This window comes from Aspergillus ochraceoroseus, assembly GCF_002846915.1.
Source record: "Aspergillus ochraceoroseus IBT 24754 chromosome Unknown P175scaffold_1, whole genome shotgun sequence".
NCBI lineage: Eukaryota > Fungi > Ascomycota > Eurotiomycetes > Eurotiales > Aspergillaceae > Aspergillus > Aspergillus ochraceoroseus.
The window spans coordinates 5,055,196-5,081,805 of record NW_024468476.1 but is presented as its reverse complement, the minus strand read 5'-3'; the positions used below and the strand labels follow the sequence as shown (position 1 = coordinate 5,081,805).

The following is a 26,610-nucleotide window of genomic DNA, read 5'->3' as shown; positions in this document are numbered from 1 at the left end:
GATTGCATTGCCTGGGGAACCTTTAGCGGAAGTTCGGAACTACAGATACTCCGTCGATAAGAATGCGACTTGTTGATTCATGATAGTCAACGGGTCCTTGGATTCGATTCCATCCTCAATCATGGAGAAGCTCTCCGCTCATCTTCCCCACCACCACCACCACCACCAAAACAACCATGTCACCGCTGTTCCATCCACCTGGAATCGACGCGTCCTTGCTGCGGTTGTCGCCGGTACTTTGCTGCTCTGGTATAGCCTGACCCACCTCCGTACGCCATGCTCAGCCCACATCGATCCTGTCGAGCAGGTGTTGCAATTGCAGCCGTTAACTGGTAACACAACCGTTCACATATCCTCCCCCCCCAGCTCCCGATTGTGGAGTAGGAGGCCGCACCGCTAATGCCCATGTATGTAGACGGTCACAATGACTTTCCAATTGCCATTCGCGCTCTATACCACAACCACATCTACCAGAGCAATTTCTCCGACAAAATCCAGTTACCTGGTCAGGTCGACTTCCCGCGTCTCGCACAGGGCCGTGTCCGTGGCCAATTCTGGAGCGTCTTTGTCGCATGGTCCGTCGGAGCCTCTCGGGTTCCCTCCCCCGCCTTTATCCCATATCTCCGCATTGCCGATAGGAGGTAGTATAGTATAGGTACTAATTAATCCTCTTCGCGGGGTCCAACAGTAACGAGTCTGGATCCGCTCCCGAACCAAACTACGACGACGTCCACGACACCCTCCAGCAAATCGACCTCGTCCACCGGCTCGCAACCCGCTACCCCGAGCATATCGAGGTTGTCCCCGACAGCGCTAGCTTCCGCCATACCTTCGAGCACTCCTCTCACCGCATCGCCAGCTTTCTCGGCGTCGAAGGACTGCACCAAATCGGTTCCAGCGCCAGTATCCTCCGCCTGTACCACTCTCTCGGTGTGCGCTACACCACCCTCACCCACGTCTGCCACAATGAATACGCCGACAGCGCGACCCCGTCCACACCGCGCCACAACGGCCTCAGCACTGCCGGCCGACAGCTCATCCACGAGATGAACCGCCTCGGGATGGCCGTGGACCTGGCCCACGTCAGCGCAAAGACCATGCACGACGCCCTCGACACCAGCAAAGCCCCTGTGATGTTCAGCCATTCCTCCGTGTACGCGCTCTGCCCGCACCCACGCAATGTTCCCGACGACGTCCTGCTCCGGCTCCGCGACAACGGCGGCGTCATCATGATCACGTTTTTCCCGGAGTACACGCGTTGCGATGACCCGTCCGCAGCGTCTCTGGCGGACGTCGCAGACCACATCCAGCACGTCGGCGAACTAATCGGATACGAGTACGTCGGCTTGGGATCCGACTTTGACGGGATGTTTACCCCCATCCGCGGACTAGAAGATGTAAGCAAGTACCCTGATTTAATTGCCGAGTTACTGCGGCGTGGCGTCAGCGTGCAGCAGGCGGCCGGTGTAGCGGGGGGGAATGTATTGAGGGTGATGGGGGAGATTGAAAGAGTCGCGCGAGAGATGAACCAAGACGGGGTGAATCCATTGGAGGATGATGTAGAGGACTTGTTGGGCGCTCAGTAGTGGTCTATACAACTATGTATACATTCAGCGTCCCGTCCGAATCACGAGTCGGTCAGTAGATCTTCGATATACCTACTAGATTAGCCAATAGAGCTGTCGTAGTGACTAGCGGGTAGTTCCTTTAGATTAGATATTGCAATTGAATCCTCGAGGATAAACATATACATCTAGGTATATGTAGATAGATAGATAGATATATATATATTGCACTCGATTACTAGACTAAGTACCGAAACAGGAAGTAAGTAACATCCCAATCGAATTCCATTCCGCTATATATATATATATAAAAAAAAAAAAAAAAAAATTCATTTCACAAGAATACTCCCGCCCCTCAAAACAACCCAGTGACAAAGCATCGCGGCAATCGCATTTACGCCATTGCCCAGCCCCGACACCCCCGAGCAAACACGGAACAGCAGGAGCGAGAGCCCAGCCTGTATGCCGAGATAAGCCAGGGTCGCATACACGCCGATCAACGCGTGCAGGCCCAGGGCGAACCTGCGCGCAAGGAGGTGCGTGAGAAGAGCAGAGCGGTATTCATTCTGGGCTGGGGCGGGGAGCGCGCTCGCGACAAATCGGTCCATGAAGGGGGGTTGGTCTGGGGTTCTTGTTCGGAGGTAGGTGATGAGGGAGGCTGATAGGTTGAACTTCCGGGGGCGGGGTGGTGGGGGGGGGGCCCCGGTTGGTGAGGAAGTTGCCAGGGTCGTCAACAGGAGGGAGAGGTCGGAAATTCGAAGGCGACGGGAAGACGGATCAGAAGGGAGAGGGGAGGGACGGGATTCCTCTGTGAAGGCGAGGATGGGGTCTTGGTAGGTGAGGATGGAGGTGTAGAATTGAGGAGCGAGGACTTGGATGGTGAGGGTTGGCGAGGCGGATGTGGCAGTCGGGGAGGTGAAGGTGACGACGGGTTTGAGGTGGTGGGATTTAACCGGGATGTATTCGAGGCGAAGGGGAGAAGAGCAATGATCGACTAGATGCTGGAGGTATCGGCGGAATGGAGTTTCCAGTTTCCTGGACGTGTGGGAGGTGAGGAGCTGGCTGGGTGAAGCACTTGCACTTAGGTTGACATATGTAAGTTACGTTACCTTTCGGTGTTGGTTTCATCTCGGGGGAGGTTGTTTGGCCGGACCTCGGGCATAGCGAAGAATTGCATGGCGCCTTTGGCGCGGATGCGTAGCGCCGCAGCAATGATGAGTAGCTCGGTAACCACCAAGACGCCGGTCCAGTATGGGAGGAAACGGAGCAGTTGCCAGGATGAGGCCGTCCGAGGAGCTAAGCTATCGTGATCTTCCGGACAAAAGACACGGCCAATGAGGCGGGGCTTGCCTGTTACGGATAACAACGCGATTGTAATATGGAGACGTGCGTTCGGTGCAAGTGGGTCAGAGAATCTCAAAGCAATCGACCCTTCGACTTTCTCGAACGGGGAGATAAACATGTCCTTGTCCCAGTGGCCTCTGTAGGACTGGTGACGAGGGTGGGAGTGGTGAGAGCTGGCTGTGGGACCTGACACAGATCGGTGAGTTACTTCTGGAGAAGAAGAAGAAGAAGAAGAAGAAGATGAGGTTGGTAGAGGAGATTCGCCAACCAGACGGCTAAAGGCAATCTTCCTTTGGCCCCAGTAGTTGTTGACTTCCATGACCATGGCCGTCAATTCCCGGGAGGATGAGTATAGATACCAGAAACAGACAAGGTTTCTTTGGTACCCAAGGAACTGGGGCATGCTAACGAGGTAGGCATAAGGCCATTCGTCCGGGTCCTCGCCCTAGAGCAGCGTCAGCAGGAATCCGGCAGCAAAAACGGCGTGTGCATTAGGGCAACGGGTAAGAGGACGAGAGTGGAGAATGGGATGGGAAGAAATGATGATTGGGCGCATGCACCTTGGACAGAAGGAAATTGCGCAACTTCCCCTCCAGCCCGAGTGAATCGTTGCCCTTGGCGAGATGATGGTGCGCATGGATGGTAAACCATGTCTTGGAACTGAAATACTGCCCGAGGCGCGAGGACAAGGAGAGCCTATCAGTCTGCGTCTGCGTCGGTATATCTCCCTCATCCAGCGATAGCACGCTGCCAATGCGGCCCTGGAGCCCAACCGGCGTTCCAACTAGGAAGTGAGGAACACTGTAGTTGTAGTGGCCAGTCCCCAAGCGCGTATGAGAGACCTGAGTTGCCAGCAGACGGGGTTCTCCCAAGAAGACTTTCGGAGTCTGCTGGTCACGCTGTAGTGAGCGAGAAGAGTAACAGATAACTGTCAGCCACAAAGGGAGAATGAGTGCGAGGAGAGAGGTGAGTATAAGGATATCGAATAGGAGCCTGTCCCAGCGAAGAAAGATTTGGGCACAGCCCAGAGCGAGGATCATTGCGAGGTGCTGCATAGTTCTAGGGTTGTTATTACAAGTTAGGGTTGATAGAATTGGAAATACAAGCAGCAGACGGAAGATTGACCTCCCCGGGAATATTGAAAATAAAATAAAAGTTACCATACAATAAGAAGGAAAGAAGGAGAAAGCTAGAAACCCCCAAGAGGCGAGAGAGAGAGTGGTGCGGCAGGCAAAATAGTACAATATAGCCCCGAAGGGAAGTGGGAGGATGCGAGACAGTTCGTCTAGAGTATCAGATCGAGGGTAAGACAAATAAGAAAAGAACAGGAAAAATAGAGTGAAAACAGCAGGTTACACGGCTTTCAGCATTTAAACGCATTATAATCAATCATATTGTCTGGGAATTTAGATTCTACTAAATCATACCTGTCAATAATAGCAAAGCATAACTAATACTCCGTAGACATGACTGGAAGTAAGTAGTACCAACAACCCACAGAACAACTCACCCACCGTAGTCCGTAGTTGAGAATTAAACCCCTTTCAGTGGCTGCTGCAGTTCCTGTGGATCGAATCATCGCTACTGTAACCTTATTGCAATCCTGCTTGAGGGTGCCACGGCCAACCATGGATGACTGCATCTGTATACTAGGAACTACTAGCCCGTCCTAATTATATGAACTTGCATGTTTCAATATCTTGTTAATTTCAGAAGAAAAGAATAAAACTGATATAATAAATCAATCAATAAATATATTTCATGGTCCAGATATTCATGACATTATTTAACTGTTTCATTCTCGCTTCTGCTTCCTTTCGTTTCCTTTCTTCCTTTCAATATATACCTAGGTACACAATTCTCCTTCCCAATTTAGGGGATTGCAATGTCGCACTTTAGTCAAGTAGTCGTCATTGGAGCTGGATTCTCAGGTCTCACCATTGCCTGTCAGCTCCAGGAGAAATTAAAACAGTTCGATTACACGATATACGAGCGGTCTGAAGATGTTGGAGGCACCTGGTGTGCAAATCGATGTAATACTTCCTGGGCATTTCTCTACTACTACTACTAATAATTGGTTAACCGTTCCAAATCTGGGATATTCTACTGACTCCTTATAGATCCCGGGTGTGCGGTAGACATACCTGCCGCGCTCTATAGTCTCTCCTTTGCTCCCCATCCCGGGTTCTCCAAACTCTGCCCCAGTCAACCAGAAGTGTTGGCCTATTTTCACAACGTTGCCAGCCGATATGGGGTCCTACAACATGTCGTCTGCCAAACAGAGTGGGAAGGGGCCTACTGGCAGGAATCCACCCAGACGTGGTCTGTTAAACTGCGGGATTTAGTCCGTGGCACGGTCTTCTACCATGAGTGTAAGATCCTGATCTCTGCCGTCGGGGCCTTGGTCAATCCCAATTCCTTCGATCTGCCGGGAGTAGATTCGTTCCGGGGCGAGATCGTCCACACTGCACGCTGGAAGCGTGGTCTTTCTTTACGAGACAAAAAGGTGGTAGTGGTAGGAAACGGAGGTAAGATTTCTGTTTCTGTTTCTGTTTTTTTTTTATCTATATTCTAACTGAAAACTCCCTAGCATCTGCTGCCCAATTGATCCCCGCTATCATTGACGAAACCAAGTCGATCACACAGTTCATCCGAGTAAGTCTCTCTCAATTTCTTCGGGTTCCGTTTGCTCCACTGGCTCTGTATCTTCATCTCCACTGAAGAGAACCGGGTGTCCGGGAAGAAAAAGAAAAAAAGAAAAGAAAAAGAAAAAAAGAAAAGAAAAATAAGAAAAAGAAAAAGAAAAAGAAAAAGAAAAGAAAGAAAGAAACCCCCCCCCCCCCCAGTCGTCCCAAGTTTCCCTCCCAACTGCCCAAGTGCCAAACCCTAATAGAATGAATGATATACGCAGACCCCACAATACTTCGTCCCCAATGACAACTGGGACATCAACACCTTTTGGAAGGCCGTCTTTCGATGGTTTCCGGGATTCCTTCTCCTTTTCCGCTTCGTTATCTTTCTGTCCTTGGAAATGGCCACGGTCATGATTGGCCGAGGGGAGCAGGGCTCTCGTTCACGCCTCGTGGCGGCCAACAAGAGCCAGGCGTACATGACAGGATCAACACCAGGTTAGCACGAATCCAGACGATGAAGAGACTAGAGTGACTGTTAACCGACCCAACTTAGAAAAGTACTGGCCCCTCTTGGTGCCACAGTACGAAATTGGCTGTAAAGTAAGTTTTGCTTTTCTCGGAACGTTTTTTACTTTTCCTTTTCTTGCTCTCTTTTCGGGTTGTTTCATATTACCCGCGTTTAGGTGCATTCAATTCACCGGGGGGTTTCCTCTCTCTACTTGCCGTGTTCGGGTACTGACGTTTCTTGTCTCTGTGAACAGCGCAGGGTATTTGATAAAGCAAAGTACATTCCATGTCTCCGGAACGACAAGCTGCACCTTACCAAGGACCCCATTGTCGCACTCCAAGAATCTTCGGTCTTGACTCGCTCGGGCCAAAGCTACCCGGCAGATGCAGTGGTTAGTACTCCGTATATCCTCTCCACTTGGCGGCTACCCAGATTGACCTTCTGCAGATATTAGCAACGGGGTTCTCGTTGACCCACTGGAACGTCGAGGTCCGTGGTCGAAGTAATCGCAGCCGAGAGGACCACTGGAAGGAGTTTGGCTATATCGAGGCTTACCAGTCAATCGGCATGAATGGCTTTCCTAATTTCTTCTACGTGCTGGGGCCAAATTCGGGACGTGCCCACACGTCCACATTATTTGCCATTGAAAAGTAAGTCCCAATTTCTTGTCTAGTCCAATGGCATCATTCCAGAAGCTCACATTGTATCTACTCCGTACAGCTATGCACATCTTATTCTTCGGGTCATCCGGCCCATCCTTGAAGGACGCGCCGCTTCCGTCGAAGTGAAGCGGGCATGCGAACAACGCTACAATGAAGAGCTACACTCCGCCATCGAGAAGACAGTCTTCACCGACTCTTGTGGCACTGTGAGTGTTTTCACCTTTTTTTTTTTTTTTTTTTTTTTTTTTTTTACTCCGTATTCCGTGCACGTTGCTTTTTTTCCCCTTGCGACTCTTCTAGACCTGTTCGCCACAGCTAATCAATGTCCCAGTACTTCAACGACAAGCAGACAGGTCGAAACTGGTTCATCTATCCTTGGAGTTCACTTCAGATGTGGTACTCAACGCACTGGGCGGGTCTAGACGACTGGTCGTATACAACTATTCCAGCGGAGGGTTGTCTGCGCCGAGAGAAGTCGCTCCTAGATCTATGCAAGTGTCGAGAGGACCGGTCTATCAGCCAGGGAATCTACCATTATTGAAGTCAATCCTTTTACTGCGTGACATCGTTTTATTATTTTCTCTTTGCTTTCTTTTGCGTTCTCTTTTTTGTGCATGCATCTGGTTTGCCCTAGCATGTTTTTTTTTTTTTTTTTTTTGCTGCATTTTTAGCCCTGGCTCACAGCTTAGTAGTATGTTTCCTGCTTAAAGATATCATAGCGACAGCGTGGGATTTTCGAGTCGTTTGTTTATTATATATTGTTGGTCAAGATCATTCTAATTCTCACTGGTTCAAAATATTTTCCTCCCCCTGCAAGGGACGTGTCAGATACCTGCACTCCAACCAGTGAATAAATGCAAGGAATCCCCTCTACTCCGTACTTGTCTCGGAGAATGTGAGTCGACCTGCAGCCTCCCAACACAGGCCCAGAGACAGAACCAACAGGCTGCAAACGCGAAGCTACCATCATGATCGCTATGGGCCCGGAGCTCTTCTTCCGCCCCGTCTGCCAGGGTTTACCCTTGTCATACTCCCATACTTGCATTTCCCTCAGTTCCTTGTACCTGCATTCAACCCCAAACTCCAGAGCACAGAGTGAGTCTCCCGACAAGGATATAATGGTGTATTGTATTCGGTCTTCCGAGCATTCTCCGAAGACATTGGACGTCATGCAATAACGCCCGGAGTCGCGGGTACCTAGGTACGGAGTACAACATGTACGCAGTGGCTAGGATGTAGGACCGAGTATGGTCGCATGTGGACCAAACTAAAGCCCGTTAATAATAATATTAATAAAGTATTAACTAACTAACTAATAACTCGCACCGATTAGCCCTAAGAGAACCCTGCCATCGAGTTGCTAGCGGGAGGCGCACCAAACCACCATCAACCGTTTAATCGGGTACTGGCAGGTTACCGTTGTGCAATGTATTATCCATCGCCGGGTTGTGACTCTGGTACATATACTAACTATATGCAGCTGTGCAGCGTCTATGGCGGATAAAGAACCGGGTGTGGAAAGATAGAGATTGAATATGGCAGCTCCAGACCAATACTCCTATACATACTCTGTAGATCTAGATAGTTAGTTAGGTCTCTGTGAAGCTTAGATATCAGCTCCAATTAGTTATAACTAACTACATAACTAACTACTCCGTAACTAACTAGTTAACTAGCGATAGTCGAGACTGGAGGCGCACCCCTTGCGACGAGCCGCAATCTAAGTATGTAAGCCCTTTGAGGCGCCTTGGATCTCAAGGGTGTAGTTGAATAACCTCAGGGATGGAATGCGATCCAGCAAGGGATGAAAGACAACACAGCAATCTTTAAGCCCTGGGTTTCTCACACCAAGACAGCTTTACTTCTTTCTTCTCTCTCTCTGTCTTCTTGACTGTGATCAATCAAATCACACCCGAGACACCATCATTCATAGAAGAGCCTGTCCAGAATCCCGAATCTATCGCCATGCGCTCCATCCAGCTCGCCCTGCTCAGCCTCATTCTCCTGGTCACCTCCACAACCGCCAAAACGACTACAGTACGCGCCACCATTGACCTCTCTCACCTGCAAGATCCTAAAGAAAAAAAAAAAAAAAAGAAACAAACTAACATGATCTCATCACACAGATCGGTATCGAAACAGAGGAGGGCAGCCATGCTGTGACCATCCCAATGGACGATTGCCACTACCTTGATGAAGAGTACGTTTCCTTTCCTTTCCTTTTCTTTTCCAATCCGCAGGGCTAAGCTGATCTGTTTCTCAATAGGGAGGTTTACAAAGTCGCCATCTCGAAAAAGTGTCGATTCTTCACGTGAGTTCTACTGGGCTATCCAATCCAATCCCATCCGTCGTCTCCTTATACATATGATGATTTCCATTCTAACGGGAGTGGAAATGGAATGGAATGAACAGCGGTCCCGGGTGTACTGGACGGAACACGCTCCTTGAACCTGGCGAACACGCGAGCAGTGAAGCGGTGATGCTTACGAGCGTGCTTTGCGAGGAGCCAGATCCGTTTTAGATATATTTGAATCTGCACGGATATGTACATTATATTAGAGTATTGGGTAGTAGGTGAATAAATGGATATGTATCCTTACTTTGATCTGGGGTGTCTTGCACTTGTATATATATCTATATATCTATATCTATATCTACGGGAGAGAAAGAGGGAGAGAGAGAGACGAATGCTTGTGAAGATATCATTATAAAAATAGTAAACACCTAAGGCTCAACGCTCCCAGATCCCCGAGGAGCACCCTCCTTCCATCGCTGCAGACTAAGCTCGTACGCCCCGCTGGCCTTCCAGGCACTCAAAATCAAATTCACAATATGGTCCATTCCCTTGCCGTGTTTCACCACCGCAAACACCGTCGGTCCTCCCTCGCGCATCTTGGCCGCGTCGCGCTCCATGACAGAGAGATCCGCGCCAACGGCCTCAGCCAGATCAATCTTGTTGACAACGAGAAGATCTGACCCTGTGATGCCCGGTCCTCCCTTGCGCGGCACCTTGTCGCCACCAGCGACGTCGATCACGTAAATGATAAAATCGGCGAGTTCGCGCGAGTAGTTGGCAGCAAGGTTGTCGCCACCGGACTCGATGAGGAGCAGGTCAGTCTGGAACTGTTTCTGGAGTGTTTGCAGCGCGAGGAGGTTGGCGCTGATGTCTTCGCGGACGGCGGCGTGCGGACATCCACCGGTTTCGATCGCGCGAATGCGCTCGGCGGGGAGGGCTTTGTTGCGGGTGAGGAATTCGGCATCTTCCCTGTGTCATGTCATCGTTAGATTTCTTACCTTTCTTACCCCCCTCCCGCGGGGAGGAGTTTCCGCAGCGGATGGGACGTACCGGGTGAAGATGTCGTTGGTGACGGCGGCAATGTTGTACTCGTCGCGGAGGGCACGCGACAGAGCCAGCATCAGCGCTGTTTTACCTGATCCCACCGGTCTACTCGGTCAGCTGGGTTCCACCAATATATCCAATATGATGGCATAGATAGGAGAAAATACCCTCCGATTCCAATGGTGAAAGCTCGATCCTTCCAGTCGCGCCCCTCGATCAGAGGCATCTCGCGGTTCAGGTAGGATCCGGGGCCCTCGAGGATCTCGTGGGAGTGGCCATGCTCGGCAATGTTGTCGTGAGAATGATCGTGAGAATGAGAATGAGCCATGGTGACTTTTTCAGGTTATTCCTAGAGCTACGAATCCTTCGTAATTCAAAAGATCAGACAGAGTGATGGTTATCTGGCAGTACAGTGAGGGGTAACTTTTCGCCTGGCTCGGCGGTGCCCCGCTTGATATCTCTCCCACTTCTCGCCGCCGTTACTCACCACACCTCATCGTCGGGATCTTATATATACTTCTATATATCTATGTTATTATCAGCATATTTTGTTCAATCTCGACGTCTGCTAGTGAAAGCCGTCCCCAAACAGCAAATGAAATGGCTGTCGCTCCCACTCTCCTGGGAGTGTCTCCCGATTACTGGCTAAATCTAGATAGCTGTTTATCCAGTCTTCCTAGCGAAGCTCTGCATCTAAGCCCAATTCGACTCTCCTCTCCTCTTCCACTCGTGGTGCCCTTGCAGACTTGGACCCTGCGGAACGGGCCATTCTGATTGCTTGGATGCGCTGGAGAAGTGTTTCGAGCGAGGAAAACCAACCCCGCGGGGAAACCCCATGGGTAATTTCGACGGAGGAATCCCTCCCTCAGGCCCAGTCATGGGGCTCTCAGACGGGGATCTTACCCGGCATGTGCCTACGATTCAATGGTGTAGTCAAACCTGATGTTGCACTAATACGCATCCCTCAACATTCTCCATCGGGGGCGTTGAAACAGGAGGAGCTGCATCCAAGCTTTCCTTCAGTTCCCAGACGGCTCCTTTAGACGTTTGACTGGCGTATATCAAATCTTTATCATGGTTGCGGTATGCAAGCAGCGAGAGGAGGATGTTGCGGAACCTATCCTAACGACCCATCCTAACTTCGCTATTTAACTCGTCCTACTTTATCGGCCAAATTACGCCGCTGCGGTAGGGCTTGGTACGGTTACTATTGCAAGCAACTGGGCCTGGAGAATCCCGTATCTTCTCTAGGTTGTGCGCCTGCTATGTGCAGATCTCTATTGTCTTGTAGGCTAATTTATGTTCACAAAAAAAATAACGCTAATTAATTCTTTGCGATTCAGGTTCCTCCCAGAAAGCCCGCGTTATTTGATCAGTAAGGGTCGAACTGACAAAGCGTTTGACATTCTCACCAAATACCATGCCGAAGGAGATCATGGCTCTGTTATTGTGAGAGCCGAAATTGCTCAGATCGAGAAGACAATCAAAATTGAACTCGCTCATCCGAGATCCGGGACAAACAAAGTGCGGTTTAGGTCTTATCTCATGTAAACCTGCTTACCTACCTACTCCTTTCCACAAAGCCCATAGACCTTGTCATCTGCAGGTCCCATGAGAGTACACTCATGAATCCATTCTCTTTCTATTGTATTGGTTAAGTACGACATGTGACATGTTAGCCTAAATTCAAATGCATGTGGCTTGGAGCTATGCTAGCGGATACTGTTGTACGCTAGAAAATATGCTTATTGCCTGAAGATAGAATCCTTCTTCGCAGTAGAAGATCCTATTCTATACCCATCCATGACATGCCGTATTTCATCTTGATTCTGTATCCCCATTTACCTCAAAAATGAAGGGCTAGTTGTAAAGAACTAAACTCCCCCCACCTTCACATAATCTGTATCCCGCTCTCGGCCCGCTAACGGCCCGAGCCTCATACAAAATGCTTTGATGACACCCCCAACAGGATTCTTCTTTCAACACCAAAAACACCCAACTCTCCTTCTCGCGCATCCAATCGCCAAGATGACCTGTGAAGCCTGCCGCACCATTCCCCCTGTAGTATCTGAGGACTACACGCCCAAGGGGACATTCTCCAACATCGCCGGCTTGAAGTTTAACACCTGTATGTCTTATAGATCCGACTTGCTACATACCTACTACCCCTCATGGCCCGCATAGACCAAATAAGCAATCCCCCCAAGCCAAATCCTAACATGAGAGAGAGAGAGAGAGAGAGAGAGAGAGAGAGAGATGACTTTCGCTAACAGTACAAAACAGATGTAACCGGCCCCTCAAATGCCAAAACAGCCCTTCTCACCATCTACGACATCTTCGGCATGTCCTCTCAAACCACTCAGGGCGCGGACCTGCTCGCTGCCCGGCTGAACGCCCTCGTTCTCATCCCCGATTTCTTTATCGGCGATGGTGCAAAGCCCGAGTGGTTCCCCACAGACACGGACGAGAAAAAGGCCGCCCTGGGGGCGTTTTTCACCCAGAAGGCCGCGTTCGGTGAAAACGTGAAGGTCCTCCTGGAGAGTGTGCAGGCGTACAAGGGGGGTTTCCCTTCTGTGGAGAAGTGGGGGGCTTACGGACTTTGCTGGGGTGGAAAGGTATGTTCCCTACTTTCTCCTTATTCTTTTTTTTTTCTCTCGTGCCGTATTGCTGCTACGTTGTAGCTACTGTTTGTTGTGCTTTAACGTTGGGTGGAATTGAATGAACTAACTAATTAACTAGGTCCTTGCTCTGTCCTCGGGACCTGAAACCCCATTTGTAGCTACAGCCCAGGTGCACCCCGGGTACGTTAGTTTCCGCCATACGCCCCCCATGCCTGACCCTTATTGAATTCCAAGTTTCATTCACGTGTCCTGACTCTCGGTTTTATTCTGTATGTGCAACAGCCGCATGGAAAGGGCAGACGCAGAACCCATCGCTATCCCGCACGCCATTCTAGCCTCGAAAGATGAGCCCGCTGAAGAAGTCAAGGCGTATGCGGAGATCATTGAGCGAAAGGCTGTCGGGGGATTCGTGGAGACGTACGAGACCATGTGGCATGGGTGGATGGGTGCGAGAGCGAATCTGCAGCAGGAGTCGAGTTTGAAGGAGTATACGCGCGGGTAAGTTTCTCGTCTCTTGTTTTCGCTTTCTTGTTTTTTTTTTTTTTTTTGTTTCCTAGTCTATGGGGGACGTGAAGCGGGTAGAAAGAATGATGGGAGCTAATGCGTATCTGCGACGTAGATATACACAGCTGGCGGACTTTTTTGACAAGTATTTTGCCCAAGTTGGGGGGAAATGATTCGGACCGGTTGGCGATGCGTGTGATGATGAATTAGGTGTGAGCGGGGGTCTATTAGCATCGGCGACGAATACTTTGCAGGGCAATTTAAATGGTCCAATCAAGAGCTTTTGTGTAGATAAACCATGGATAGGCTTCTGAGGCGAATTCGTCCTACTGTACTTGAAATATCCAGGATAGCAAGTGAGTCATTTTATAACTTGAAATTTACACAACAGGATCTGTCTCAGTACAGTAGCTCAATTGTAGGTAGGCCAAAGTCACTTATTGGATATTTCATCTGATATAACGCCAGGTAACCTGATCCTGAACGCCGGCATGTGTCTATATGCTCCCATTGTTCTGGTTTTTGATGCGGGCTATCCAGCCCCCTGTTAATAAGGTGAGGTTTTTCGGCTGAGCTCCAAGCTCCGAAGAGCTGAGTCTTTGTCGATAACCAAAAAGAACGCGTCGCAAATTTGAGGCAAGGAAACCGGCAATGAGAAAGGAGAGTATCTCAGCCAAGACAAGACGCCTCTGCAATCAAGACTAAAAGAAGCTCAAAAATGCCGAATAGCTATGCAGGATCTGCTCGTTCAAGAAATGTGGGCTGGGTATCTCAACGATCGCTTTCATCCTCCACCAGGGAGGGACATAATTCCTTCTCAAACGTATCAACTCCCCGTATCGGGGGAGTGAGCATCAGCAGGCTCAGCAGAGTTTCGTTATATTGGAATTGTAGGTCCGGCCGGAGTTGTTTATGCATCTTCAATAGTTCACCCGTCGACCATCCCCGTTCAGGGTCCTTAAGGTCGGAATCGCAGCTCTCCTCGAGGAGTAGCCAGATAAAGGTTTCACATGCAGGATACCGGTCAAGGTTATGCTCCTTCACGATATTGTGCAGGTGGGTAAGGAAGCGCGCGGTTTTACTTGGAGAATTTTGGAGATCCCAAAGCGTGGTAGTAATGTAGATTAAGGCGGCAGTGCGGGTGACCTCTTGGGTAGGCACGTTGCGCACGACGAATATTCGCGAGTCATGAGGGACCTGAGAGGGGCGCGGTCCACTCGACAGCAACGGGAACAATGGACCGTCCATTTGAAAAGCTTCGCAGCGCTGGGGAACAGATGTCAGAAACGTGTCGGTACTGTGTGCCAGCATTAACTCTTCTGCCATCCGGAGAAAAGTGACGAGATACTCCTGGCGATCCTCCACGACAGGACTTGGAGGTGGCATCATAACACATCGTGAATAATGGAAGAAAACTTCGGCAACACTGCTAGATCGAGTACGAGTTCTAAGGATTTCAACCGCGCGATCTTCGTATTTCCTAGCCTCGTCCTTACTGCCGAATCGGTCTTCCTGCAAGGCCATTCCTGCTAGTGCCATTGCCAATCCATCACTATCAATCTGCACGTGCCCTTTGATAGCATCGTCAATGCTCTTTCTCGCACACCCCAAGTAATATTTCACCTCGCTGATATTACTTTGGTTGTATAATTGCGCTTTCCATCGCGCACAATATGAAAGCACGACAGCCTGAAAAGACAGTGGGTGATCCATGGAACCCTTGAAGACAACATCTTTCATCCACTTGTTTTGGCCCGACCAGTAGCTGAGCTTATTCGCCCAATAATCGGCCAGTTCCATATCTACAGGTGCGCAGAGCGGCAAACTATTAAAAGGGTCTTTTCTCGATGCATCAAGAATCGTAACAGGTGATGGTGTATAGGCGGGCTCCTGACTGTGCGGCTCAGGCGCCAAAATTGCAAGTTCATTTCCGGTCTGAGACTAAGCGCCTGTCAGTAAACTAATTGTCAAACATTGCCGCTCACTGGGATGCACTGGAGACCTGAAAAGATAATATATGACATACGGGAGTACTTGGGGAAGATGGTGTGTCTCCAACTTGGAGTGCAGGCAGTAAGACTTCGGTAGACTCAGGATCCTCCATTTCCTGGAAATCTAGTGTTTTCTGCTGCCAAGGGAGATAACGGAGCGATCGATTGATCCTCTTTTCGCTCTCATTCCGCACTTGTGGGTGCTTTCGTAGTTTCCGTTTCTCTTGAACATGGTGGCGCATTACGTGTGCTCGCTTTTCCCGAGAGGACGAATTAGAGTCGACAAAATAAAACATCTGTTTGCCTGAACCCTCATTATCGAAAATAGGGAGCCGCTTCCGCCTTTTGATCTTTAGTGGGTTCTCGGGGCCGCCATTTGCGCCTCCTAGCGAGATAACATTGTCAGACATTAACAGAGAGCAAACAGCGACAGGAATAACGAACGCCGAATACGAGATTCAGATGGACCATCTTGTGGCTCACGAGCAGGTTCGGAGTGGATCAGCTCAGTCGAAAGACAGCTGTCTGCGGACATTGCGAAACTTGTGGCCAGAAAGTCCTGAGGCAATATGATTAACCAAACAGAGTGAGACACAGGTCATTAGTGCCACATGCTGGGTGAGAAGACGATCAAAAGTTCCCCAAGAGGAAAAGCAATTGGCACTCAGTGGAAAGAGGAAGAATCATGGCAGCAGAAGACATTCAAGAGTTAGCATGGAGTCCAGCCGGTTGGAGAGAAAAGCAGCACGATGGATGCTTATCTATCTTTGGCATCGGCCTGGTGGAATGTCACCAGTGGCCTTCGTCCGTCACTCTCAAGTGCAGAGTCCGTTCAAGGCCTGCTCTAATCAGGGAGGAAGGAAATAACGCTGGCTCGAATACTAGTGGGGGTCAACCACCAACTAGCAGCCTGAGGCCCCAGTCAATCAATCCACTTGCGGGAGTTTAAAGCTGCACTGTGCGGGTTTCTATTGGCTGTAAACAATTTAGCCCCGGCTAAACTATCCAGTCACATGTTGATTGGATGCGGAAGTGGCTTCCTACATTAGGAAGGGATCCGCCGGGTTCTTTTCAGTGGGTCCGAGCACCTTCCTAGTTTGGAGGCCCGTGCGGTACCTTCGCCGCTGAGGTAAGCATCGCTTAATCTGGAAACCACTTTACGCGTACGGCTCGCAGAAATATTTCTCCGACGCGTTCGTGTCAGGGACGCGTCGGTGGAAGAAATCAATGAATTTGTCGATGGTGGGAAAGAATCAAAGCAGAAAAACGTTGTCGGTACAACACTACCACCCCCCCCCCCTTCCTTTTGCAAAACAGATCCGACATTTGTATATTTGGGGCATTCCATACAGCTTTCCTATCTGACACAATCCGCCCTTCCCTTGTGGCCTAACTGCGGCCAACCCCCCCTCCCCCCTTGTGGTCATGTCTTCCCTCTTCGATGCCGTGCTCCAATCTGAGCTGGGCTCAACTGCCGGCTCTCGCGATAGTCGGGGGCTTCATTCGGATCAATTGCCCAGTTCACGGCCACAGCCTATGTCCGAAAGCAATGCCCCAATGAGTGATGCGCATGCTTTCCCCGACGACCAAGTTGCGGAGAACAACGGCTCGACGGTGACCCGTTTGCGAAATCCCTACCTCCCTGGCCCACCTCCGGTTGTCGACCTTGCAGGTGAGAAAGTGCAGCAAGCCTTTGAGGAATTGCTAGAGAATTATATGGAGGAACAGCAAGCACCGACCCCTCACCAACCACAATCTTCCCAACTTAGCAATAAGTACTACATTGCTCAAATCCATGGAATGGCAAAATGGGAGCTGTCCACGCTCTATGTGGACTTTACGCATCTTACTTCGTTGGATAATCCGATTTTAGCAGATGCAATTGCAAACCAGTACTATCGGTTCCAGCCGTTTTTGATCAAGGCTTTGCATAATCTAATCGCAAAATACGAACCGGAATATTTCGTCTCGCATCGGCAGGCAACCAGTAGCGTCTCCTCCCAGGCTGGCACATCTATGGTGGCTGGAAACGCCAGCGTGTCCGACGACCCTAACCTCGCACGTACTATTCGTGAAAAAACTCGACACCAACAGACTGATAAGCTGTTCTCTCTTGCCTTCTACAATTTGCCTCTAGTATCGAGACTCCGACAGCTCCGCACCTCGCAGATCGGAAAGCTACTTTCGATCTCCGGTACTGTCACACGAACATCTGAGATTCGACCAGAATTGTCGCTTGGAACCTTTATCTGTGAGGCCTGCAGGACAGTTTGCACCAACGTGGAGCAAACTTTCCGTTACACGGAACCCACACAATGCCCCAATACTGTTTGTGGAAACCGACAAGGATGGCGTCTGGAGATCGGGAAGAGCACCTTCGTTGATTGGCAGAAGGTGAAACTCCAGGAATCTTCGCACGAAATCCCCACCGGCAGCATGCCCCGAACCATGGACGTGATCTTGCGTGGTGAAATGGTCGACCGGGTCAAGGCTGGTGAGCGGTGTATCTTTACCGGTACCCTCATTGTGATTCCTGATGTCAGCCAGCTGGGACTCCCTGGTGTGCGACCTGAGGCAGTGCGGGATAACAGCGCCTTCCGCAGCAACGATGTCGGTGGTGGAGGAGTTAGTGGACTTAAAGCTCTTGGTGTGAGAGATCTCACGTACAGACTAGCGTTTTTGGCCTGCATGGTAACACCGGATACCACAACTCCTGGGCAACAGCCAAATCAACATTTGAGCGGCCAATCGGACCGAATTTTGGGATCCCTCAATCAGAACCCAGACCCAGAGCCTAACGACGATAAGGCGCAAGAAGCATTGCTCCAGAGTTTGAGCCCATCCGATGTCCAAGATTTGAAAAAGATGGTTCATTCCGAATATATCTACTCCCGATTGGTAGACTCAATCGCTCCTATGATATATGGTCACCGTCAAATTAAGAAAGGACTGCTCCTGCAGCTGGTCGGAGGAGTTGCCAAAAGCACCGAGCAGGAGAATTTGCAACTCCGTGGTGACATCAACATCTGCATCGTTGGTGACCCATCGACAAGCAAGAGTCAATTCCTGAAGTAAGCCTTTCCTGGATAAACATTCCTGGGCTTTGGCCTCATCACTAACCTCCCGTGATAGATATATCTGCTCCTTGCATCCCCGTGCCGTTTACACCAGTGGTAAAGCCTCCTCCGCGGCAGGTTTGACCGCATCAGTGGTGAAAGATGCGGAAACCGGAGAATTCACTATCGAAGCCGGTGCTCTAATGTTAGCTGTACGTCCTGATCTCGCTTTCAATTTTTTTCCTCCCAGAAGACTAATTCGTTGTGCAGAACGGTGGTGGTATTTGCGCCATTGATGAGTTTGACAAGATGGATATTAGTGATCAAGTTGCCATCCACGAAGCCATGGAACAGCAGACCATCTCTATCGCCAAGGCCGGTATTCACACCACTCTTAATGCGCGTGCCTCGATTCTCGCCGCAGCCAACCCAGTTGGCGGCCGCTATGACCCCAAGACCACCCTTCGCGGCAACCTCAACTTTAGTGCTCCGATTATGAGTCGTTTCGATTTGTTCTTTGTGATCCGCGATGAGCCCAATGAGTCGGTAGATCGCAGTCTAGCGGACCATATTGTCAACGTGCACATGAACCGCGACGAGGCTGTCCAACCGGAGTTTAGCACTGAGCAGCTACAACGCTACGTCCGTTTCGCCAGAACCTTCCGTCCCGTCTTCACTGAGGAAGCCAAGGTTCTTCTCGTTGAGAAATACAAGGAGCTTCGCGCCAACGATGCTCAGGGCGGCATGGGGCGCTCCTCATACCGTATTACTGTCCGTCAGCTCGAGTCCCTCATTCGTCTCTCTGAAGCGATTGCCAAGGTCAACTGCGTTGAAGAAATCGTCCCCAAGTTTGTGCGTGAGGCGTACGACCTTCTCAGGCAGAGTATTGTCACCGTTGAGAAAGACGATGTCGAGGTTGAGGATGACGAAGATACTACGGCGGGACGTGCGGACGAGGAAGACCACGATATCATGGATCGTGACCGGGATGGAGACAGCCCGATGCGCGAGGAAGGAGAGCAAGCGCCGCCGCAGCCACAACAACGACTCAAGACCAAGATTACATACGACAAGTACATGAAGATTCTGAACCTCTTTGTGAGACGCATCCGTGAGGATGAGTCCCAGTCCGGTGAAGGTGTCGAAGAAGAAGATCTGCTGGTCTGGTACCTCGAGCAGATCGAGGCCGAGCTGAACAACGAGGAGGATTTGCAACGTGAACGCGGCCTCGCCGTGAAGGTTTTGAAGCGCATGGTAAAGGTTCGTTTTACCCTTTTTTTTTTTTTTTTTTTTTTAAATAATCTTATGTCTTGTGGTCTGTATACTAACCATGCTTTCTACCTGCAGGATAACATTCTCATGCCCATTCGCGGAGAAGGTCTAGTTGAAGACGCCAGTGAGACTCACTCCCAACGAACTGTCTACGTGCTGCATCCCAATTGCGCCATTGATGAGGAGTAACTTTTTTTTTTGGATGTTCGGGACTTTGGCAGGTAAAGGATAATGCTTTGAGCAAGGAGTAAAATGCAAAATAATAGCATGGGAGCAAGTGGTTATGAATGATGAATTTTTTTTTTTTTTCTCGGAATCTGATCGTTAATATATGGATTTCCGGCGATATCATATCATAGATACACTAGGTTTGGCTGAACATTAATTCATTAATTTGAGTGTGAATCACAGCTGGTTGTTCTTTCTGATGGGAATATTGCCTTCACTCCCTATAGACATATATATATATATATATATAGGATCATTGAGAGAAGTTACGATATAAAGCCAGAGGCGACCCAATCGCTGGAACGACCAGTTCTGTGTTCATGGCTGACGAACGCCAATTCTGGAGAGGGATAAGAGGTTGTTTGTGATGACTTGGTATAAATTTGAACCCCTACACGAAATCCCTCCCACGAGTTTGAAGTCTCTCTCAGCGTGTCCACACACCGATGCTAAACGTTGGGTTCGAAGAGTTTTTCATGAAGCTGGCTCAAGCTTTACAGGATGGGACAAAAATGGTTCTGCGTGGCGCTTCCACTGTGATTCAGATGGCTGGAAAAGGTCGAGAAATGGGGAACCGCCCTACACTTTCCATGCATCAACAGTGCGGAATCTAGGGAGTAGTGAATGGGCTAACAAAGCTTGGATTCGCAATTGCTCTAGCTGATTTGATAATGTGATGATCTCTTTGCCCATCAGATCCGGTTGAAATTCTCTTTCCTCTCTCAGCAATCAACTCAGCTCGATACTGGCAGATTTGAGAACGCTTCCTTTTCCAGAAGGGACTCCTCTGGGAGGAGTCGCAGGTGAAGGCTGTAGAGATCTCAGGAGGCATGTTCGAACGAGCGAGACACCTATCACTAGCCGTGAAGATTTCGAAACATTTTTGTTCTCGAGCCCGCATCGGGGCGGCTTCGTCAATTATCACCATCGTTCACAAACAGTTCGGGCCCTCGCATTGTTTTCACCCACGGAGACATAAGGCCGGACAATATCATGGTTGAATTGGTCGACACCAAGTACGTGATTTCTGGAATACTTGACTGGGAATATAGTGGTTTCTACCCTGACTATTATGAATCTGTCCGGTGCACAAACTGCCTCAGCCCGTACGAGAAAGATGACTGGTTTTATTATCTGCCAGAATGTGTCTCCCCAAATCTCTACGCTCAGTGGTGGCTTCTCGATCGAGTCCGAGAAACGCGAGTTTTATGAGCAGGCCCATCGGCATGTTTTGAAAGTAGCTTCTGTACAATGAGACTATCAGATAATTGCACCCCTTTTTCTCCCTTAAAACTCTTCGCGCTTCACGATAGTCTTCATCGTACTCCTCCAGAATAAACTCATCCTCCAGCTTGTCAAGGATCTCAAGCACGTAGTCCTGGCAGTCCCATTCCACCGTCTCATTGTCCACAGGAACTGTTGACGCAACCTCTTTGATTTTCTCTATGTCGGCTTTACTGATGACCGCAACGTATTCCTTGCCCAGAAAGCTCTTGGACTTTTCAGCCTTGGCGTTCACAACATTGCGCTGGAAGTCCGGATGTTGTCCAACGACCTCAAAGATCATCAGCGCGTCTTCATCATCGACATACGGAGCCCAAGAATGGTAGTTGCCGCATTGAGGGCGATAAAACACAACGTATAGTTTGGGATTTTGCATAGTGTGTTTAGGTGGTACCTGGGTGGAGGGAACCTTTGTGAGTGATTGCCAAATGAACATGATGATACTCCTGCATACATACTCACTTGATCCGGGGATAGCTAATGCTGCTGCTGCTGGCTATTCTGGTTTTAGTGGTGCTTGATACTTTGACTCGGTTACCATCCATATTTATATGTTCGTCCTCAAGGAAAAGGACCGTCTACTTTGCTCTTCAAAGTTTGATCGGTAGCTTTCCAATCAGCCCTCCCCAATGAGTCGCTACTAATTATAGTAGTTATAGGGATGCTGAGGAAATTTAGTACCAGCGCTTAAGCTTAACAAATCAGATGCGCGCGCAGGTCCAAGGCCGGTAAACTAGTATTGCATCCCTATGCAAACCCCAAGCTGACGTGGTAGCAAGGTTCCTTCGAACCATCCCATGCGGTGGTGTATTAGGTGACCTCTCTATTTCCCATCTGCTCGAGGTCATTGGCTTCCACAAGCAGAACGAAATCGCTGCGTTTCCCCCAGGGCAAGGAGTGATACTTTCTGAGGGCCTGTCCTAACCTATTATAAGAAAGCCTTTCAAACAGGTGGAACTCCTGTCTTGCTAAAGATTGGATGAATTGCGAAGTGTAATGCCTAGTATTCTATCGTCCTGAAATATAGTATTCTATAATCAGCCAATGTAATCTACTCTACAGGGAGCAAATCTTATATACTTTAATATCTAAATACTATCTAGTAGCATGGTCAGGCACCTTTTTAGATGAACCCGATGTTGAGGTCAACGTCACGGATTCTACTTTTTTCCCGCAGTCTTCCAACCAGGGGGAAAGTTTTGTTCGGCACGTTTCCCTTGGCTATCATGATTTGCATCCCGATACAGTGGTCGGCGACACATATCGATACCAGTACTGGGGGGGGGGGATCGTGAAGAACATGCGAAGACAGTAGTAACATTACCATGTTGGCGGAATGATCATGTCGTTGACCCCCGCTGATAATGATGGAAGGCCGGTTATCAAGGTGCCGTCATCCAATTTTGTCGAGTTCACTGTTGCTTTTGCTTTTTTTTTTTTTTTTTTTTTTTTTTTTTGGTTCATGTCCGTCCAAGTACATACAGTCATCCACACCGGATCACTGCAATTGGCTATCTCCGTTCCCAAGAAATTCAACCGGTGCCCAGATGGCGGGAAGATGTCCGAGCCTGCCGCATCTTGTTTGAGTCAATTAGTAGATACTATATTTTGGACTGAATGTTTAATTCTGGTATATTGGCCAGGGTTATTCTTCTGAAAAAGATCAATGAATTAATCCATCGTGGTCGAGTCAGGAGCCAATTTCCCAGTTTCCACCTGATCCCCTAGTGTGCACTAACGAGACTATTGGAATTTGGAAATTCAAGTTTTCAACTCCAGCCACCATGCGCAAGACGCCACAATGAAGTGTTCGAAAACTTCAACTTCAGCGGGACTAATCGGCGATCCACGATTCTAGTTTGCACACTCATCGTCATCGACTTCGGCCAGTCTTCCAATGAAACCATTTGCTTCAGGAACCTCCCTCCGACCGATCTTGGGATGAGCCATGATCCATTTTTTTCATCTTCATTCCGGGTTCCACCTTTAAGATTTTACTTCATATCTTAACCCTTTTGGTGTTGCTGTGGGCGTACGGAGTATTTTCTTTTTTTTTTTTCAAATTTCTCCACGTTGGAACAGTTGTTGTTGCTGCCCCTCTCACTCGCTCCCTCTCTCTCTCTCTCTCTCTCTCTCTCTCTCTCTCTCTCTCTCTCTCTCTCTCTCGCTTCGGCGTCCTTTCTTTTCTTTTCTCCCCCCCCCCCCCCCCTTCCTCCCTTCATTCCTGTCTCTCTTTAATCATTAACCTTTTCCTGGTTGTTCACCAGATTTTCTCCTTTTTATCCGCTTCACGTCGTCGCTTTTCACGGCTGAAGCTTTCCACACCCCCCCCCCCCCCCGGGATTCCCTCCCCCTTTTCAAGTCAACAACCGCCCGTGCTGAGATACGTTCGATCCCACTATGGCAATTTTCGATGTTGGCCATCAGGGCCTTCATCAATTCATCCGCCGTGATGTAAGTTTTGGCTCATGCCCAGCATCCACAGCTATTATCCTCGCCCTAACTCTTGAGACAGGATAGTGTGCAAAACACCTCCAACTCGGCTTCGAGTTTGGTCACCACCTTGGTTCCCTCGTTGATTATCGCCGTGGTTATGGTCCTCGTTTTCATTTTTTTGCGCCGCAGTGAGCGCCGCATGTATATGCCTCGTACCTATCTCGGATTCCTGCGCGAGTCAGAGCGCACCCCCCCCTCGTCGACTGGTTTGATGAATTGGATCTTTGACATGTACCGCTTGCCCGACGAGTATGTGCTACAGCATCACTCTATGGATGCTTATCTTCTCCTGCGCTTCCTCAAGATTATCTCGATGATCTGTTTCGTCGGATGCTTGATCACCTGGCCCATTTTGATGCCCATCAATGGGACTGGAGGTGCGGGTAAGCACCAAATGGACATTCTCAGCATGTCTAATGTCACCAAGGATAAATATGCGCGGTACTTTGCGCATGCCTTTGTTGCCTGGATCTTTGTTGGTAAGGCCGCCCTGCGACTGGGTTGCATCGTGATATTGAACCTAATGGGACCCTATAGGGTTTGTTTTCTTTACCATCACCCGCGAGAGCCTGTTTTACATCAACCTTCGCCAGGCTTACTCGCTCTCTGCGTCTTATGCGAGCCGACTGTCCTCCCGCACTGTACTCTTCACAGCTGTCACCGAGGACTATCTGGACCGCGAGAAGATCCGCCGCATGTTTGGCGAGGAGAAGGTTAAGAATGTGTGGCTTGCAACCGATACCTCCGAATTGGAAGACAAGGTTGAGGAGCGCGATAAGGCTGCGATGAAATTGGAAGGTGCCGAAACTAAATTGATCCGCACCGCAAATGCTGCACGACTGAAGACTCTCAAGAAGAAGAATGGCCACATCGAGGATGTCCCGATTTCCCCAGAGACTGAGGGAGATGATGACGAGTCTGGCTCTGTTGCCGCTCGTTGGGTGAAGCCTTCCGATCGCCCCACTCATCGCCTTACGCTTCTTATTGGCAAGAAGGTTGACACAATCAACTGGGCCCGGTCTGAGATCGAACGTCTCACCCCTGAGATCGAGGAGCTTCAAGCGAAACATAAGGCGGGGGATGCCAAGCTGGTAACTTCAGTGTTTGTGGAATTTCATGCTCAGGCAGATGCACAAGCTGCCTTCCAGTCGGGTAAGTTGCCGGCGTCTGATCTCTCAATCATAAGGACTTGACATGCTGACCCGGTTTCCAGTGGCTCATAACCTCCCTCTTCACATGTCCCCCCGGTATATTGGATTGGAACCCAGCCAGATCATCTGGTCCAACTTGCGTATCAAATGGTGGGAGCGCCTTGTTCGTTACTCTGCCACTATCGCCTTTGTCGTGGCTTTGATTATCTTCTGGGCCATCCCCACCGCATTCGTCGGTTCTATCTCCAATGTCGACAGCTTGACTAACAAGCTCCATTTTCTTCGCTTCATTAACCATGTGCCCGGCTGGATCAAGGGTGTCATTACCGGTCTTCTCCCCACTGTCTTGATGTCCGTGCTTATGGCCTTGTTGCCCATCATTCTTCGCTGTGAGTTTTATCCCCTGATACAATATTGGACTTGCACAGGCTGACTGTTGGCCTTTAGTGATGGCCAAACTGGGTGGCGCTCCGTCCCTGGCGGCCGTGGAATTGACAACCCAAAACTTCTACTTCGCTTTCCAAGTGGTCCAGGTCTTCCTCGTCGTCACGCTTGCGTCGTCCGCCAGCAGTGTCGTGACCAAGATTGTCCAAGAGCCCACTTCTGCCGCCTCGCTGCTTGCCAACAATATTCCCACTGCTTCCAACTTTTACATTTCGTACATTGTCCTGCAGGGCCTGTCTTTCAGTTCCGGTGCACTTCTTCAGATTACTGGATTGATCATTGGAAAGATCTTGGGTCGCTTGTTGGATAACACTCCACGAAAGATGTACAGCCGCTGGTCAAGCCTTGCCGGCCTGGGCTGGGGAACTGTTTACCCTGTCTTCACCCTCCTGGCAGTTATTGGTATGTATCTATTCTTGGGTATGGTTGTGGTGATGGGTGGACCTTGTTTTGGCTAATGACCGGTAACAGCTATTACATACTCCTGCATTGCCCCACTGGTTTTGGGATTCGCGACCGTCGGTCTGTACCTCTTTTATTTTGCGTACCGCTATAACATGCTGTACGTGTCGAATGCCGACATTGACACCCAGGGCAAAAACTATGCCCGTGGACTGCAGCAGCTTACCACCGGATGCTACCTTTTGGTCGTCTGTCTGATTGGTCTCTTTGCCATTGGCGCGGCTGGAAACTCAATCGCCGTTGGACCCCTCGTCATTGTCATTATCCTCCTTGTTGTCATGATTCTGTACCACTTTGCGCTCAACCAGGCCCTGGAGCCTCTCATCCAGTATCTGCCCAAGAACTTGGAGGCGGAAGAGGAAGCCCTTCTTTCTCAAGAGGCCACTGCCCTCGGCAACACCGCGAATGGAGAGCAAAGTGATGACGTCACTGCCACTACCACCGCCCCCAAGTCACATGAGAACGGACATGAGAATGGCCTGGACACTGTGGATTTTGCTGAGAAAGGCCTGACCGGCATGCCCATTGCGGAGCCCAAGGCCAACTTCATCATCAAGTATCTGCGCCCCGATAAGTATAGTGGCTATAAGCAGCTGCGACGTCTGGTTCCCAATGGTAATGAAATCATGTCCTATTCCCCCGAGGTGGCGCACAACGCATACTACCACCCTGCGATCAGTTCCCAGGCACCTTTGCTCTGGATCCCTCGCGATGATATGGGCGTCAGTCGCCAGGAAGTGCGCCACACCATGAAGGTCATCCCCATCACGGATGAGGATGCTTGGCTGGATGACAAGAACAGAATCCAGTGGGATGTCGACAAGGGCGTCCCCCCTGTTTATGAGGAAAAGGTGTACTACTAGTAGTGCCGACATCATGGAAGAATGGTTATGATCTAGTCTCTCATTTTTTTTTTCTTTTCTTAGTTTTAACTTGATACCCAGATGTCCGCCGATAGTAGATTTATTGATCTACTGTCCACAAGGGGAATTTTGGTGGAATATATATTTGTTTGGAGTAGTAATAATAATCCTATATTTGACCTCTAT

General features: G+C 49.6%; 12 protein-coding genes across 12 annotated transcripts; 8 read left to right on the top strand and 4 right to left on the bottom strand.

The window, feature by feature from the left end:
- Positions 1 to 121: 121 nt before the first annotated feature.
- On the top strand, positions 122 to 1,586 carry P175DRAFT_0528898 (dipeptidase; the record flags this gene model as incomplete). Its single annotated transcript, XM_040899649.1, has 3 exons — positions 122 to 332; positions 416 to 641; positions 689 to 1,586. 3 exons carry the CDS (start codon positions 122 to 124, stop codon positions 1,584 to 1,586), a joined length of 1,335 nt encoding a protein of 444 aa, XP_040756742.1.
- Positions 1,587 to 1,874: 288 nt separating this feature from the next.
- P175DRAFT_0498469 (uncharacterized protein) lies at positions 1,875 to 4,258 on the bottom strand. The gene is made up of 3 exons (XM_040896507.1): positions 3,470 to 4,258; positions 2,675 to 3,354; positions 1,875 to 2,600 (listed from the first exon to the last, which is right to left on the bottom strand). The coding sequence occupies exons 1-3, from the start codon at positions 3,962 to 3,964 to the stop codon at positions 1,895 to 1,897; spliced, it is 1,881 nt and encodes a 626-aa protein (XP_040756741.1). The 5' UTR covers positions 3,965 to 4,258; the 3' UTR covers positions 1,875 to 1,894.
- Positions 4,259 to 4,794: 536 nt separating this feature from the next.
- On the top strand, positions 4,795 to 7,369 carry P175DRAFT_0521128 (flavin-containing monooxygenase; the record flags this gene model as incomplete). The annotated part of the gene is made up of 9 exons (XM_040899182.1): positions 4,795 to 4,942; positions 5,030 to 5,437; positions 5,500 to 5,564; positions 5,821 to 6,037; positions 6,096 to 6,142; positions 6,304 to 6,441; positions 6,498 to 6,700; positions 6,771 to 6,918; positions 7,044 to 7,369. The coding sequence occupies 9 exons, from the start codon at positions 4,795 to 4,797 to the stop codon at positions 7,251 to 7,253; spliced, it is 1,584 nt and encodes a 527-aa protein (XP_040756740.1). The 3' UTR covers positions 7,254 to 7,369.
- Positions 7,370 to 8,369: 1,000 nt separating this feature from the next.
- Positions 8,370 to 9,317, top strand: P175DRAFT_076735 (uncharacterized protein). The gene is made up of 4 exons (XM_040901088.1): positions 8,370 to 8,749; positions 8,839 to 8,912; positions 8,979 to 9,023; positions 9,125 to 9,317. The coding sequence occupies exons 1-4, from the start codon at positions 8,678 to 8,680 to the stop codon at positions 9,231 to 9,233; spliced, it is 300 nt and encodes a 99-aa protein (XP_040756739.1). The 5' UTR covers positions 8,370 to 8,677; the 3' UTR covers positions 9,234 to 9,317.
- A 77-nt stretch (positions 9,318 to 9,394) lies between these two features.
- Positions 9,395 to 10,460, bottom strand: P175DRAFT_0498467 (urease accessory protein UreG). The gene is made up of 3 exons (XM_040896506.1): positions 10,220 to 10,460; positions 10,059 to 10,157; positions 9,395 to 9,977 (listed from the first exon to the last, which is right to left on the bottom strand). Exons 1-3 carry the CDS (start codon positions 10,378 to 10,380, stop codon positions 9,437 to 9,439), a joined length of 801 nt encoding a protein of 266 aa, XP_040756738.1. The 5' UTR covers positions 10,381 to 10,460; the 3' UTR covers positions 9,395 to 9,436.
- Positions 10,461 to 10,652: 192 nt separating this feature from the next.
- On the top strand, positions 10,653 to 11,095 carry P175DRAFT_0528893 (uncharacterized protein; the record flags this gene model as incomplete). Its single annotated transcript, XM_040899648.1, has 2 exons — positions 10,653 to 10,679; positions 10,733 to 11,095. 2 exons carry the CDS (start codon positions 10,653 to 10,655, stop codon positions 11,093 to 11,095), a joined length of 390 nt encoding a protein of 129 aa, XP_040756737.1.
- A 31-nt stretch (positions 11,096 to 11,126) lies between these two features.
- P175DRAFT_0554593 (uncharacterized protein) lies at positions 11,127 to 11,802 on the top strand (the record flags this gene model as incomplete). The annotated part of the gene is made up of 3 exons (XM_040900568.1): positions 11,127 to 11,135; positions 11,245 to 11,339; positions 11,396 to 11,802. 3 exons carry the CDS (start codon positions 11,127 to 11,129, stop codon positions 11,601 to 11,603), a joined length of 312 nt encoding a protein of 103 aa, XP_040756736.1. The 3' UTR covers positions 11,604 to 11,802.
- A 242-nt stretch (positions 11,803 to 12,044) lies between these two features.
- P175DRAFT_0498465 (uncharacterized protein) lies at positions 12,045 to 13,550 on the top strand. The gene is made up of 5 exons (XM_040896505.1): positions 12,045 to 12,180; positions 12,336 to 12,667; positions 12,792 to 12,853; positions 12,956 to 13,171; positions 13,293 to 13,550. Exons 1-5 carry the CDS (start codon positions 12,081 to 12,083, stop codon positions 13,348 to 13,350), a joined length of 768 nt encoding a protein of 255 aa, XP_040756735.1. The 5' UTR covers positions 12,045 to 12,080; the 3' UTR covers positions 13,351 to 13,550.
- A 398-nt stretch (positions 13,551 to 13,948) lies between these two features.
- Positions 13,949 to 15,578, bottom strand: P175DRAFT_0430141 (uncharacterized protein; the record flags this gene model as incomplete). Its single annotated transcript, XM_040893413.1, has 2 exons — positions 13,949 to 15,118; positions 15,258 to 15,578. The coding sequence occupies 2 exons, from the start codon at positions 15,576 to 15,578 to the stop codon at positions 13,949 to 13,951; spliced, it is 1,491 nt and encodes a 496-aa protein (XP_040756734.1).
- Positions 15,579 to 16,449: 871 nt separating this feature from the next.
- Positions 16,450 to 19,908, top strand: P175DRAFT_0514087 (MCM DNA helicase complex subunit MCM6). The gene is made up of 4 exons (XM_040898789.1): positions 16,450 to 18,239; positions 18,301 to 18,436; positions 18,495 to 19,484; positions 19,572 to 19,908. The coding sequence occupies exons 1-4, from the start codon at positions 16,594 to 16,596 to the stop codon at positions 19,683 to 19,685; spliced, it is 2,886 nt and encodes a 961-aa protein (XP_040756733.1). The 5' UTR covers positions 16,450 to 16,593; the 3' UTR covers positions 19,686 to 19,908.
- Positions 19,909 to 20,778: 870 nt separating this feature from the next.
- Positions 20,779 to 21,511, bottom strand: P175DRAFT_0498461 (uncharacterized protein). The gene has a single exon (XM_040896504.1). It carries the CDS (start codon positions 21,382 to 21,384, stop codon positions 20,824 to 20,826), a length of 561 nt encoding a protein of 186 aa, XP_040756732.1. The 5' UTR covers positions 21,385 to 21,511; the 3' UTR covers positions 20,779 to 20,823.
- Positions 21,512 to 23,332: 1,821 nt separating this feature from the next.
- Positions 23,333 to 26,514, top strand: P175DRAFT_0498460 (putative DUF221 domain protein). Its single transcript, XM_040896503.1, has 6 exons — positions 23,333 to 23,462; positions 23,524 to 23,983; positions 24,042 to 24,656; positions 24,718 to 25,044; positions 25,103 to 25,501; positions 25,571 to 26,514. Exons 1-6 carry the CDS (start codon positions 23,409 to 23,411, stop codon positions 26,422 to 26,424), a joined length of 2,709 nt encoding a protein of 902 aa, XP_040756731.1. The 5' UTR covers positions 23,333 to 23,408; the 3' UTR covers positions 26,425 to 26,514.
- Positions 26,515 to 26,610: the final 96 nt, after the last annotated feature.